Source organism: Molothrus ater, chromosome 17 (assembly GCF_012460135.2).
Source record: "Molothrus ater isolate BHLD 08-10-18 breed brown headed cowbird chromosome 17, BPBGC_Mater_1.1, whole genome shotgun sequence".
In the NCBI taxonomy this organism is placed as follows: Eukaryota; Metazoa; Chordata; class Aves; order Passeriformes; family Icteridae; genus Molothrus; species Molothrus ater.
Genome location: NC_050494.2, coordinates 12,449,121 through 12,463,053, shown reverse-complemented (window position 1 = coordinate 12,463,053; position 13,933 = coordinate 12,449,121). Strand labels below are relative to the sequence as shown.

The following is a 13,933-nucleotide window of genomic DNA, read 5'->3' as shown; positions in this document are numbered from 1 at the left end:
TGAACAACATATATTCAGCAAATTGATCAAGGAATTTAAACAACTTCTAAAATTAATTTTAACCAAGCAATCTGCTGCTTAGAATTTATAACACAAATGGAAACAGCTCAACAAGAATAAAGTTAACAATATTATTTAAGCAATTATAATGAACAAAAGTATTCTTAAGTCCTGTCACTTGTAAGAACAAATGAACTTCCTGAAATGTTACCAGCATGAAAGCAGACACAGAGCAATCAATACGAAACTTTATGAACACTGAAGTAACAGATCTGTAATGGAGGGACAGAATCAATAAGGAATCGAAATGAATTCAAGCCCTCTGACTTTTCAGGGTTTGCTACAAAACTGAAGGAGGTTTCTGTTACCAAAGTGGCAATTCCTGTTCATGTGTTTGACTGAGATGATTGATGAAGGTCTTGGTGAGGCCTTTGGTGTGGTCTCTATAAATGGGATTATTTATTTAAGACTGAAATTATCTCCTGCTAATCCCAACATCATCCCTTATCTGCTCACTGAGCACAGAGATACTGGGGACAAAGCTCCTGGCACTGCTCTGGGTCACAGAACAGCTGCTGAATTAAAGAATTTACCCTAGAACGGGCATGTAGACATGTCACCAAGTACAGGATAAAGTGCTATGTTAATAAACTAACTGGCAAAAACTTAAAGTTTCATTGTTTCACTTTTCAAAGCAAAAAAGTTAAAAGTTGCAGTTGCAGTGAGCCTGCAGCTCACCTGGGGTGCACAGCACAGGAATCCTCTGTCCCTGCCCTCATCAGCAGAACCTGCAACCACAGCCTGCCCAACCTCCAAACCCAAACCATCTCATACTGGTCAAATTCCACACCATAATGAAGTTAAACACAGATGTTAATCTTGAAATTGGGATGAGGGTTTGGCATTCCAATTAAATTCAGTTGTTACATGACCTAATATTATTAATATTTGTTAGTTATGCTGGCGCTTATTTATAATGAAATGTAACATAAGAATAGCAGCATTAAAAATGAATATTTAAAAAGTATTTAAGATTTTATGAGGCTTCCAAGTATTAATTATAAATGACAAAAAATGTCTGAACAGTGCATAAATGGCAATTGTGATCATTGTAGTGAATCATAAAAATTAATAGTACTTACTGTAAGGACTCTAGTAATTGTTAAGAGTTAAATCCAGTAGTTCCTATAACCTAAGGAAAGTCAGAGAATTGTATTTGACAGTTAAATTATTTTCTGATTTTTAAGTGTACTATAAACATGAACTTTCCTAAATAACACAGTTGTGCTTTATTGAAGATCTAATTAATTGGGTGTGGTGTGGATCTGGCGCTAAATGGAAGATCAAGAACTTATATGGGAACACTTGCAAGGCTGGTTAAAGAAAACAGATCCCACCTGCACTCAAAAAAGAGTCAGCTTAAGGTCACAGAAGGTTTCACATTCCCAGAATATGGGGTCTTCCACACTTCTCTGCCACCCTGCTCCTGCTTCATTTTTGCCATGCAGTTCTGTTTCCCCAGCTAAGTGAGCTGAGAAAAACTCAGACAAAAGGTTAGTTTCTAATGACCAGCAAGTATGAGGCATAAAAAATGGTGCTTTTCCACAAAATTGTGCCATGCATTCTATTGCATCATGAATTCGATTAGAAACGAAAGTGTTTGCAGAAAGGAGATTTAGTAAATGTACCTTGTACTAAAAAAATCATTGCCTTTCATGTGCTTACCTCAGCAAAGTATAAGCACTGAAATTCAGTGATACTGAGGGATAAACTTGCCTCAGATCAGTCTGCAATTCTGTGAGTAAAGCTGGAAAAAAACAAACGTAAGGGGAAACAAGCAATCTATTCTTTAATAAATAACCCTGAAATTAGCTGATTTTTGCCATTCTGTTATTACCTGTATGTAATAAACCAGGTGAAAGTTGCCTCTAACTTTCACAATTTGCAATGGTATTTAGGTCACACAGTAGAAACTGCAGCAAGAAGAAACATGAGCACAGAAGGGCTTCGACAGCTTCCAACCAGCATCTTTTCCACCTTTCTAACTGGAGGTAGTTCCACACTTTGAGTTCCAGCTGCTGAGAACAAGGATGACCAGTCTGTTTGTGCATTATTTGTCCATCACTCTGAGGATCCATTCCATGAGTTGCTTCTGCTCTGTGTTCCCTTGGAGTTGCTGTTTCTGTCCCATCTAAAACAGGAACAATCTCACTGGCACAATGTTCATTTTTCACAGTAGAGTCATCTGGGAATAATTTCAGGGCAACTTTGAAAAAAAAAAATTAAATATTGTGATGATTAACCAGAAAGACAAGTAAATATTTCAATAAATTTAACAAGTATGCAACTTAATTTAGTGGAGAAAATGCTGCCAATATGTAACTAAAGCACATCTTTTATCTTGCACTTTACTTGGGGAATGAATTTATCTTCTGTTGAATATTACATTACAAGCCGTGTGACTGAGTTTGGTATTCTCATCAGAGGAAAACTAAGCATTTTTTAACTGGAAATTTAATTATCATAGGCATGCTTTTTCTTTTTTAAGTATTAGCAACAGCAAATCACTGACAGCCCCAGTCTCACAAGTCATCATCTGCAAAGCCACACTGAGGATCCCACAGGCCCCTTCAAGTTGTACAAGTGGACAGTGATATATAAATACTTGCAAATGTCAGTTTTGGGGAAAAACCTTCTGGAACAGCACAGAAATTTCTAGGTTTTGTGTGAGTCAGTTAATGAACCGAACATTTGCATGAACAACATCTGAAGATACATTATCACAGCCCTAGAAAATCAAGCTTTCAGATGAAGGTATTTACAAGATATCAAAAAGAAATTGTTTGCATGTAGGAAAACATTAATAAGCAGCAAAATCTAATTACTGCAAAAACATAAACACTGCAGCTGTAACACTTCTCTCTAACCATACCATTACAGCCTCACCAGTGAAAACAGAAGTGTCAATGCTAATGTAAACTCAGCTGCTGATATATATTCATTAGATTCAGAAAAGCTCCAACATTTCTTCCTCTCACCGCATCCAATTTTCTCTCAGTGCAGATACAATCTGATACAAAGGGTGAGGTTTAGGGACACCTAGGCCTAAGGTGTATCTCCATTCTTGTCTCTTGCTCCACAAAGATCATCTGAAAGCATTGCTAAGAAGGGAGGTTAGGAGCAGGGAACAGCCCAGGATGGTTCCTGTACAGAGCCCCAACTCACATGACAAGAATTTCTGACCCACAATAAAGCCTATTCTCAAGTGTTCTTCCATTATTAGCTTCACTGTAAAACAGCAATTAAGCAGCAGGGAAGATTCAATGCCTTAGCCTTTTAGTCTTGATTCTAATTTACATGATTAAATCCTAACTTAGTCACTGATTACCTTCTGGCTTAGCACGCTTCAGGTTCTCATGGATTTTATTTTTGCTTTTGCTTCCTTTTCTGGGTGTAGCAGTTTTTGCCTTCACCAATCCAAGATTTTCAGCGTGCTTACACATATTAGTCTGTTAGCATAATGAAGAACAAATATATCAATCAATTCTTAATCTGTGTAAGCAATTTAACAGACACAAAGCAAATATAGTTCTGACAGACAAATTCTGGAACACTAAGTGGAAGACGGACTTAGTTAACAACTTCCATAAAACTCCTGAAGATTTTCCAGAATATATATTAAAATTCTGCTTTAAAAGAACATTGCCATTTGGTGGGTATAAAATAAATCATTTTCTGCTTCCTGGAGAAGCAATAAAGTTTCACATGTAAAATCTGTATGTGGAAAAAGGGTCACATTTACTTTAAAGTGTGCACAGTTAAGCCAAAATGAGAATATGTTCTCATTGCATATGGTTTTGAAGTGAATAATAATTTCTTACTTTCCTTGCTGAACAGGTTCTAGCTATCCTAAAAGTACTCTTTAAAATAAACTTTTCAGTTCAGGCTGAATTTATTCTGCATCACCACTGAAAATCACATTTCAGGCTCAAATGCTACATTTTGTTCTTTATCACAACATCCCTAAAAGTGACTGCTCTGACTTTATACTTCTAAGCAGTCCACATACAAAAGATTTATCAAGAAGACAGTCCTTCCAGCATATCAATTTCAATTTGTGAAAGATTTACCCCAGAAATAAGAACCATTACCCTATTTGAGTCGGACTGCAGTCACAGAAGTTTTGATTTATTTTTCTTAAGGTAACTATAACCCCAAACTCTGTGTGTGTCAAGACCACCACCAGAGCGAGCAGTATTTTCCCAGGAACTGAAATAAATACCTGGCTGCATGTGCAGCTGCCCTGAGCACACCTGAAGCTGCTCTCACTCCTGTGGGGCAGGAAGGTGTAGAGCTCATGGAAAGCTCTCAGCCCCTGCACTTCACTGCCTCTTCCGTGTAGGAGTGCAGATTCCTCAGCTGGACACCTGGACAATTGTTCAAAACAACTCGTTTTAATGGCATGGTCTTTATTTTCGGAGTTTTGAACAGGAGCTGGGTTGTGTATAGCCCTGAGTAATGCAAATCTTGTAGAGGAAAACGCCAAAGAACCTTCCATGCCCTCGGCAGTGGGGTAAAATAGACAAATAAGTTTAAGATTAAACAAAAGCTGCAGCAAGATGTAACTTCCCAAAGAAATCAAGCAGTTATAAACCTGAATCTTACTGATTTCAGTGGAAATCATTTAACAAATCAAATACTTCAAAAAATCCAGTTTCAACACAGAATTTTCATGTACTTCTGGAAACTTAAAATTATATATAGGTTTTTTTCTTACTGGTCAGCTCTACTGCCACCAACACTTCTTCTGAAAAATCAGAGGGTCACAGTGCCACAGGTATCAAGCAAATAATAAAACAGAAAAAGCTAAATATTTGCTACTTTGCATTTTAAACAAAAATTAAAACATCAACCACAAGATGTCACCACATCTCCTTGCAGGAGGAATTTACCTGTAAATTTTACAAATACATTTTACTTAAAATATTCTGTGATAATATGAAATCAGCTATAACATATTTGGTGAAATTTTGTGAAAATTAGAGATTTCACCTCTACTTATCTCTACATTATGTTGTCAGTGTTTTCTTTTAGACTCACCCAAATCACTTTTTCGAGAAAGGAAAGTACTACAATGTGGACATTGGTGTTTTGGCACATTTTCTCCACGTTTCTGTAACACATGGATTTTCATGGTACCACTCTGAGTGAATCTGGCCTGGCAAACATAACAGTCATAGCGTTTTTCAGCTATTAAAAAGAAATTAAAATAAGATATGCTTAGAAACTCTACTTATTTAATATAAATTCAAATTCCCACAGAATTCAACATTCATGTCCTAACAGCAACAGTCTCCAGATCAACCAAAAGTTAATATTAGTTGACAGTGCACAAAAGGCCAAATAAGTCTCCAGAAGTTTATGTAACTGATTGCAACACAAAATCTTGGCTTTCTGAGTCCACAAGTCAAACTGTTGAAGCATAAAGCCTTTCATATAATTCTAAACTAGGAATTAGGAGCTATTTTAAATTGTCATCTATTCTTCCTTGAATACTTCATGTACAAAAATGCAGAATTATCTTCAAATATGCAAGGAGAGAAAGTCAACAGCAGTAAAACATCATGATAAGAGTGACACACCATCAGCCGTTGATAATGGTGGGAAGGGAAATTAGGAAATTATTTTCTTGCCTTTCCTCTCCAAAAAGCCACATCAGGTGTGAGTACCATTAAAAATTACATCAACACTGGCAACTGGCACAGCTTTGAACCAACTCCAGACTGGTTCTGTGGAAGAAGCCCCTGCCAGGAGTGGGTAACACTCTTGAACTCTTCCAGTTGGACTCTTGGGGTTGACTCTCATAAAAAAATAATTCAGTTTAATTGCACCAAACTGTCTCAAGATATGAAGCAATGCGTGACAAGTGGGGATATTTGGAAAATTTGATTCAAACCACGCTGTCACACTCTGATTCAACCTAAAACATTAATCAGAGCACAAATTACATATCATAACTGAGCCAAGTTAAACCCTGAAGTACAGGATTGATACCCACTGCCCCTGAGATGACTTGCATGGTACAGAGCTGTGACAAGAACACACTGCTTCCAATATTAAAGCAATTTAATTCTTTGTTGACCAAATTAGTTGCTGGCAATCTGGGGTCTCAACAATATGCATGTTCTGAACACATAGTTAAAAATCTCTCATAGATACCTCTCCATGTAAAATCAGCTAATTGAGAAATAAAAGTGACAACTTGATCCACAGAAAATGAAATCTTTCTCTAATAGAGAAGAAGTTTAGGAGAAGCAGCAAGACTAACTACTGGGCTTCCAACTGCCAAATCCAGAGCACTGAAAGAGAACCTGTTTTTACTCCAAATCACAAATTCAAAAAGGGCTAATTTTGAGCCTGAATTAAGATTGCTCTATAAATATTAAGGAGTGGAGGCCCTGGACTTGATCACTAGCCCAGAATCCCACCTGTGTGAGTTAGCATGAGCCTTCTCAGCTTGTAGGCATCTTTGCTGCTGCACAGGGGGCAGGGGTAGGGCCGCGCTCCCGTGTGCGAGCGAACGCGGCGTCTCATCCTGCTGGCCTCAGACAGAAATGAGAGATTGCCTAAAGCAACATCTACACTAGAGATACATTTAATTAAAATATAAGCAAATTGACATGCTGCACCTACTGCAATTTTAAACTTTGTATTAATCCCAGAATTGGCACTCTCACATACGTGGTTTCCCCTGCACAATCAGCCTGTTGTGGCTTTAGGAAACTTCTGCACTCTTTCCTCATATTATCTTACTTTCATATTTAGTGCCCACATTAGAAAAATGGCAAATTTTATAATAAGAACAAAAAAGATAAAGTTTTAAAAAGAGGATATCTACTACTGCCAGGCTACTTGGATATACCAAGCATAAAATTCTTTGAAAACATTCAGGAAAATAAATGAAAGACCAAACTCATTATCCAGAGTCTATTCATCTTCAAGTCCCAATGAAGCACCTTAGTCACAAAGTTTAATTCAATTCTACTTTTTTATGCTGTTTTTTCTGATATGTTCTACATAAATATTATAGGTATGTGATTAGGAGTTATCAAATGTTCAGTTCCTCCATTTATGAACACTATTAATGAATTCACTGCTAGATTCCTTCAAATCTACACTGCTATTCATTTAAATAAATTAAACATAACTGCCAACCTTTGATACACAAAAGTCAAATAATCTGCATGGCAGTGCTGGAGAGCTCTTTCAGCTTTCTTCATTCAGGTAAAGCTCACAAGAATGTGGGTTCTGTAACAGCAGTGAATGCTGAATAGCTCCTTACTGAAACAAGGGAAAGAAGAGGGTAATTTAGTATCAGCTGTCAGGCTTTTTAAAGATGCAAGCCATCAAAAATCTAATTATTAAGATAAGGTGCATGGAATAAAGTTCAGGATTGCTTACAGCTTTAGATCTGGACACAGCACAAATTCAGATATTGAACATCCACTAAACTGTGACAGTGATCCAGTGCACCCTTAAGCAGACACTAAGGTATTTTATTCCTAATGAAGAAAATTCTAGAACTGCAAAAAACCCATACATCATCAAATATATAAACACAATACATGAACTTCCTTTTAGACATTAGCTAGTATTGTCCTACAGTACATGGAATGTAGTGGAAATGAGGACCAAAAATGCTTTTGTAGGACCAAAATCACACAAACACGTTGTCTAGCACCAATTTTAGCATTAAAAAAAGATAAAAAGCTCTTATAATGCAACTAGTTCTTAAACTAAATAATTGTATGAATATTAATTTGGAGCAACACATTTGCAAATACTGCATGGACAAATAAGGGTTCCAGGAACTCAGGTTACTTGTTCCTTTTTTGCAGGATGATGGGGATGAAAAGATGTGCACACAAATGAAATGTAATGCAATGTAATGAAATGTAATGTAATGAAATGAAATGTAATGAAATAAATGCATGGCGCCACAAAGTTGTAGCCATCAGCCACCTTGCAGTAACAGTGCAGCACCATAACAGATAAACACAATCCATCAGTGTGTCCAAGGCCATCAGCAGAGCCTGGACTTCTCACGGTTAAAAAATCTGGGCAAAAATTGTATGTACATTAAATTCCTGGCATGTGAAAACCTTCACACCCTCCCAAAAGATTCAGTAAGGCTGTACTTACTTCTACACAGGGAGTATTCACATATTGTGCACTTGAAAGGCTTCTCCAAAGTGTGCTTGTACCTCCTGTGTCCTGCAAGTTCCCCTTGGGTCACAAAGGCTGTGTCGCACTCACTGCATTTATGGGGTTTGCTCCCTGCAACAATACATGTGAGATTTTTATTCAGCACCACAGCAATGTGATTTGTCTGCCTTACATCAGCATGCAAAATCTTTTAATAAAACCGTTTCCGATATTCTGATTTTTTACATACAATAAATCATGGAATGATTTGGGTTGGAAGGCACCTTAAAGCTCATTTTCTTCTACCCCCTGCCATGGGCAGGGACACCTTCCACTGTGCCAGGTTGCTCCAAGCCTGGGTCAACCTGGCCTTGGACACTTCCAGGGATGGGGAAGCCACAGCTTCTCTGGGCAGCCCGTGCCAGTGCCTCACGACCCTCCCAGTAGAGAATTTCTTCCATATATGTGTACACAGAAAGTTTATTATAAACACAATTTATCACTTTGCTTCATATGTTTATATAGCTAAATGAAAACATCGCAGGAAATTCTATTCTGCATGTAGGAATGAAGCACAGCTGAAGTCACTGTTCAGCTGACAAGAATCGTTACAATGGTACTTAAAAAATAAACACACACACACACAGGGTTCCTAACTACAGACCGTGTCTTTTCAGTGCACAACGCCACAGATAATCAGAGGAATTTCTGAGCACAAAATGATCACAGAACACAGCTCTAAGGCAGAGCCACTTGCCTGCTCATTCAGTTTTGAAGCCAGTATGTAACACAGTGTTTTCAAGCCTCGGGTACCTGTGTGTGTGTTGACGTGGCCATGCAGCAGAGCTGCTGTATGGAAGCCTCCAGGCAGAGGTGACACGCGTGACGTTTCTCATCCGAATGGGTTTTCAAATGACGCCTAAGACTCCATAACTTGACTGAGGTGAATGTGCAGTAAAAACAGTTGAAACTTTTCTTTTCTCCTGTTGGAACAAAGACACATTTACGCCGTACATGCCACAAAATAGTGACTTTACTTTTTCAAAAAATGGTACCAATTTCTAAAGAGTCCCTCTAGTCTGGGTAAAACTACTTCGAACTTCTACATCAAAGGATTCATTAAGACTTAAGTGATTTACCCCCAAATTTGTGTTAATTGCTGGTGATACAGTTTAGAATCTAATCCCAGGAAACCTAACTCCTACCCTTGCCCTCACTACCAAGACAAGATGAGATTTCCTCTCTAAGTACCATCTCTAAGACTTACAACCTGTGCAACAAACTTCTTGACAACAACTATGTAATTAGCACTAATTAAATTTATGCAAAGATTTGGAAATGGCAGGTTAAGCTATTCCCAGCTTTCTGGTGCTCCTGAATCTGTAAAGTGCATACAAAAAAATCATGATGTGAAAGCCTCTTTAAAATCACTGGGTTGAATTTGAGGGGAAAAAGTCAGTTCTGTGGAGAAGTCATAGATTAAAGTTCGGGGCACAAGAGTGATAAATTTCTTTTGAGAGTAACAAGTGAAGATTAAATGTGCAACACTTTTAGTTATGAAGAAGATCTGAAACTGTGAAATGGCAAATACGTCATATTTGAAGAGTCTTTCCAGAACAGTTGTCTCAGCTCCCAAGTGTGCTCTCTGTAATGATTTTCATGCTGAGACCAAAATGCATTTCATACATTGCTTTATACCACACAGAGATGTGCAGATAACACTTCACTTCAGTAAAAGCAAACAAAACCACTTTATTGTCATTTGTTCATTGTGGATTCATGCCCACACAAAGGAACATTGTTAGCTTTGTTAAAACTGCTCAAATGTGCTTCCTATAAAGGCTGTAACTGAAACAGGGGACATTAACAATTTGTGCAGTATCTACAGAGAGCCCCAGCCAAGATACCTTAACTTCCAGATCCAACACACACATTTACAGACTCAACATCATTGATGTCATCCAATTTTTACAGTACACACACAGTTTCTAGGGAAACAGATGCTTATCTGTTCTCTTCTGAGTCAGTCCTTAACTTCTGTAACATAATTTTATGTTTCTAACATCTTAAATCAGCCATTTTCTGTTACTCTTATTTAGGCTTTGGGAAAGGCTTTGCTAACAGGTATTGATTGATAAGTGCCCACCACCCTCTGCTAGCAATGTGGAACCACTCTAAGCTCAACCATACACCCTCAAACAAGCACATTTTGAGGCTGAATGAGTGGATCAAGACACTAAATAAATTACTAGGTTTTTTCAAGGGTACTTATACAATGTTAACTTTGAAATCTCCCTGGAGGTTTCAAATACCACACACTGTTCAAAAGACCATTAATTTCTAAATGCCATCCAAAATGTCTCTCCTGAACACAAGGCAGATGACATCAGCCTGAACAAGATCTTTGAGCACTTAGAGCTGAAGGTATTATTTCTTCTTCCAAATTTCCTCAGAATGTTACTTAACCTAATCTAAACAATTACCACTGTGAATATTTAATGCAAAACTTCAGCCTCAGTTCAAAATCTTACTTAACGTGCCTTATTTAAAAATTAACTACAAAGATAATTAACTTTTTACCTTTTTCCTGTTGTGGAGCACAAGCCTCAAATTTTAGATTCTTGAGATTTCTTACAACTGTTTGCTCTGATGCAGAGGGATATTCCTGCTCTTTACTTTCATTGAAAGAGTCTGACAAATCATCATCCCCTTTGCAGCTCTGACTCTTTGTTTCCCCAACAGTGGAAAAAACTTCCTTTCCTTCCTCCTCTTCAGATGGACTCAGTTGCTGGATGTTATTTTCAAACGCAATGGCATCATTATCTCTGTCAATCTATTAAAAAAAAGAATATGTTTTACAACTTTTTCAATTAAAGGCAAATCAACTGAGCAGTCAAAAAAATGCAAGCCACTAATTCGTTCTGATTTTAATCTTACATGTGATGGACAAAATTCGCATTTGGCATACAGCAGCCTAACTGGTAAGTTACAATTAAGTAAGAATAATTACTAAAATTATGCCCTCCCTCTTCAAAATTTTATATAAAATTTCAGAGCATCGTTTTGAGATTGCAGCACTGAGAACACAGAAACATGTATCTTTATTTTTTAAAGAAAATATTTAAAATTTCATTTCAGTCCTTTTAAAAGGAAATGAGAAGTATGCTCTGTTTTTTTAACAAATTTAGGACTTTTGCGGGCTAATTGTAATGCCTTCTTTGTCATATACCAGTTAGCCAGGTTGTGATACTTCTTGCATTAGCTAGACTCAAATATGGCTGCTTCTCACCTGTTAATTCCCTCCAAAACACAAAGCCCCGAACCCGTGGAGGTTTCCCGCCCAGTGCTCCAGGTGCCCGGTGCTCCTCGGCCCCACACAAGGAGCAAGTCCTGTCGGAGCAGCTGCCGTTTTCTCACCCTCTGAGATGATGAAGATCTCTGGGCCTTAATTGTAGGCCCTTAACCTTCTGCTCCCACTTGGCTGGGGACCGCGGGGCTGAGCTCAATTGGTTTCTCCGCTTGGGGAATATCTGAAGCACTTGCTGTGTTTCTGTGACAGAAAGCCTCCAGCCGGGAGCTCTGCGCTGGAGTGCCGCTGAAGGGCCGCCTGATGCTGCCGCCGCACAAGTGTTGTACAAAATTGGCTCAAGTGGCTTTGCAGAGGCAGTGGAGCGATGTATAAGCATCGTTACACTCTACCTTAGGCCAGGATTGGTTATTCAGTGAGAACAAGTTGAAATACTTCTTTCTCCAAAGGCATTGTGAAAATGTCTTTGAGGTAAACTTGCACAGTTTGAGTGACTTAACATTTAATCTTGTGTACCCTTCTAGACTAGTAATTTCCAGCCATCAAACATTCTGTAAAACCCACTTACTTTGAATACTCTATTATATGTCAGTGCAGATGACAGATTTGGAGCTTTACCTCTAAATATTAGCTCTGTGCATTGCAGGGTGCAGTATAATGCACAGGGACTGCAGCCCAGTGTGGTCTGGATCCTGTTAAACTGAATTACCGAACACGAATCAAAGCCCCAAACGAAGTGGTGGCTTTCCTTGTCTGTGGAAGTAACCCAGTACAACTGGCATTTGTGAAATCTCTGTAGCACAAACAGCAGCCCACACCACTACCCTCAGATGAGGTGGGGTGATTAGACCTCATCCTCAGAGTCATCAACTGAAAATCTCATAAACACCCTTGACAACAGCCACTCCTACCCACAGTTTTGTAAAATCTTAAATGGAAAAATAATACAACATGTTTACATTTAACAACTGCAGGTTAGTCATAACTATTCTACTGCTTGGAATCAGCACAAATCCAAAGCAATTATTTAAGGCTGAATATCTATTCCAGCAATTTAGTGCTGATATTTTGGTTAGACACCACATTATTCATCATCCACAAATCCACGGGCTCTCAAAACTAAAGAACAGGATGCAGAGTACACAATATATTCACATAATTAGGCTGCCAGTAACTGTGGCCAGAGATTTTACTTCTTACACATTTCTAAATCTTTTCAAGTTGCTCTGTATACTGTGCAATTATGATAGTAGAAGGGCACTGTAGGAAAAAAGTTGTTATAATAGTACACCATCCTTTAGCTTGTTTTAATGAGGTTTTCTGCACTTCAGCAGTCATCAACTTCTAAGAGCTGTCCTGCCTTGCACTTCTGCATTATTAATACCAGCACCATCCACGCAGCTACAGTAAAGGTCTGTCATTATTTCCACTATTAACCGATATTTCCAAGGATTTATAGCTCAAATGCAGAATAGCCCTTCAGTTCATTTTTTGCTGAATTTAAAGGAACACTTGGATCAGCAATCTACGAATTCAGCCAGTTTCTGGGTAGGTTTTGACACACCAGAGGTTAACAGCTCCATAATGGCCATTATGGTGTGTTGTGTGAACAGTCTCCAGTTACTGCTGCTGCTGCTGCATTGTCTATCTCTAGCTGCAATCAAGCTTCTACCCTCTCCTCTGGGAGTCTGGTTCCTTCTAACACATCAACAGCCCTCATGAAAAGTCTATCATGAAAGAATAGAGATGTATTTTATATTTTAAGTCATAATTATACTTCGGGGGGTAAACGTTCAAAATGAATTATTGTTTGTTAGGAGTATTTCATAAGGAGCGAAAGGAATTTAATGTATGCAGATTTTCTTGTGCTAAAGTAACATTACATAAAGAAACAAAATTCAGCCACAAAATTGCAGATAAATTACTGATAAGAATCTACCAGTGCATGAAAGTGAATACATGGACAAGTAAAATCCTCAATCAGCAGAGTAAATTTCCTTGGCTGCACTAAGGAAACACAGCAAACTTTGTTCTGATCTGTGGTTTTCCACCCAAGTATAAACAGTGCAGCTGATTTTTTAAAGTAAAATACTGAGTTATCTGTTCAGATTGTCAGTCTTAAATCTGAATAATGTCTTTTATAATATTTAAGATGTTTAATGTGTGTTAGGTGGAGCTGATCTTTTAAAAAGCTCCATTACCAAGTACATAAAGCATATTTGACCTTGAATGTAGTTCAAGGTTTGCTTCCCTTGCTGTGTTTCAGAAACTCACTTTGGATGACTGCAGAGGCTGTTTATCCATCCTCCCTGGTGATGCTTTGCACCTCCATCACAGGTTCTAAACTGCAGTCCTCCGATGCCAATGGAAGGATTGCCATCAATTTAACAGGGCTTGGAATTAGGCCCAGAATAGATAACT

The 13,933-nt window shown here is 38.1% G+C and overlaps 1 protein-coding gene across 1 annotated transcript; it reads right to left on the bottom strand.

The window, feature by feature from the left end:
* Positions 1-4,368: 4,368 nt before the first annotated feature.
* CTCFL (CCCTC-binding factor like) lies at positions 4,369-13,816 on the bottom strand. The gene is given in 8 exon segments (XM_036395894.1): positions 4,369-4,427; positions 5,101-5,250; positions 6,489-6,598; positions 8,199-8,337; positions 9,019-9,066; positions 9,069-9,188; positions 10,786-11,038; positions 13,787-13,816. Coding segments are annotated over 8 exon segments (909 nt in total).
* Between the last annotated feature and the right edge of the window lie 117 nt (positions 13,817-13,933).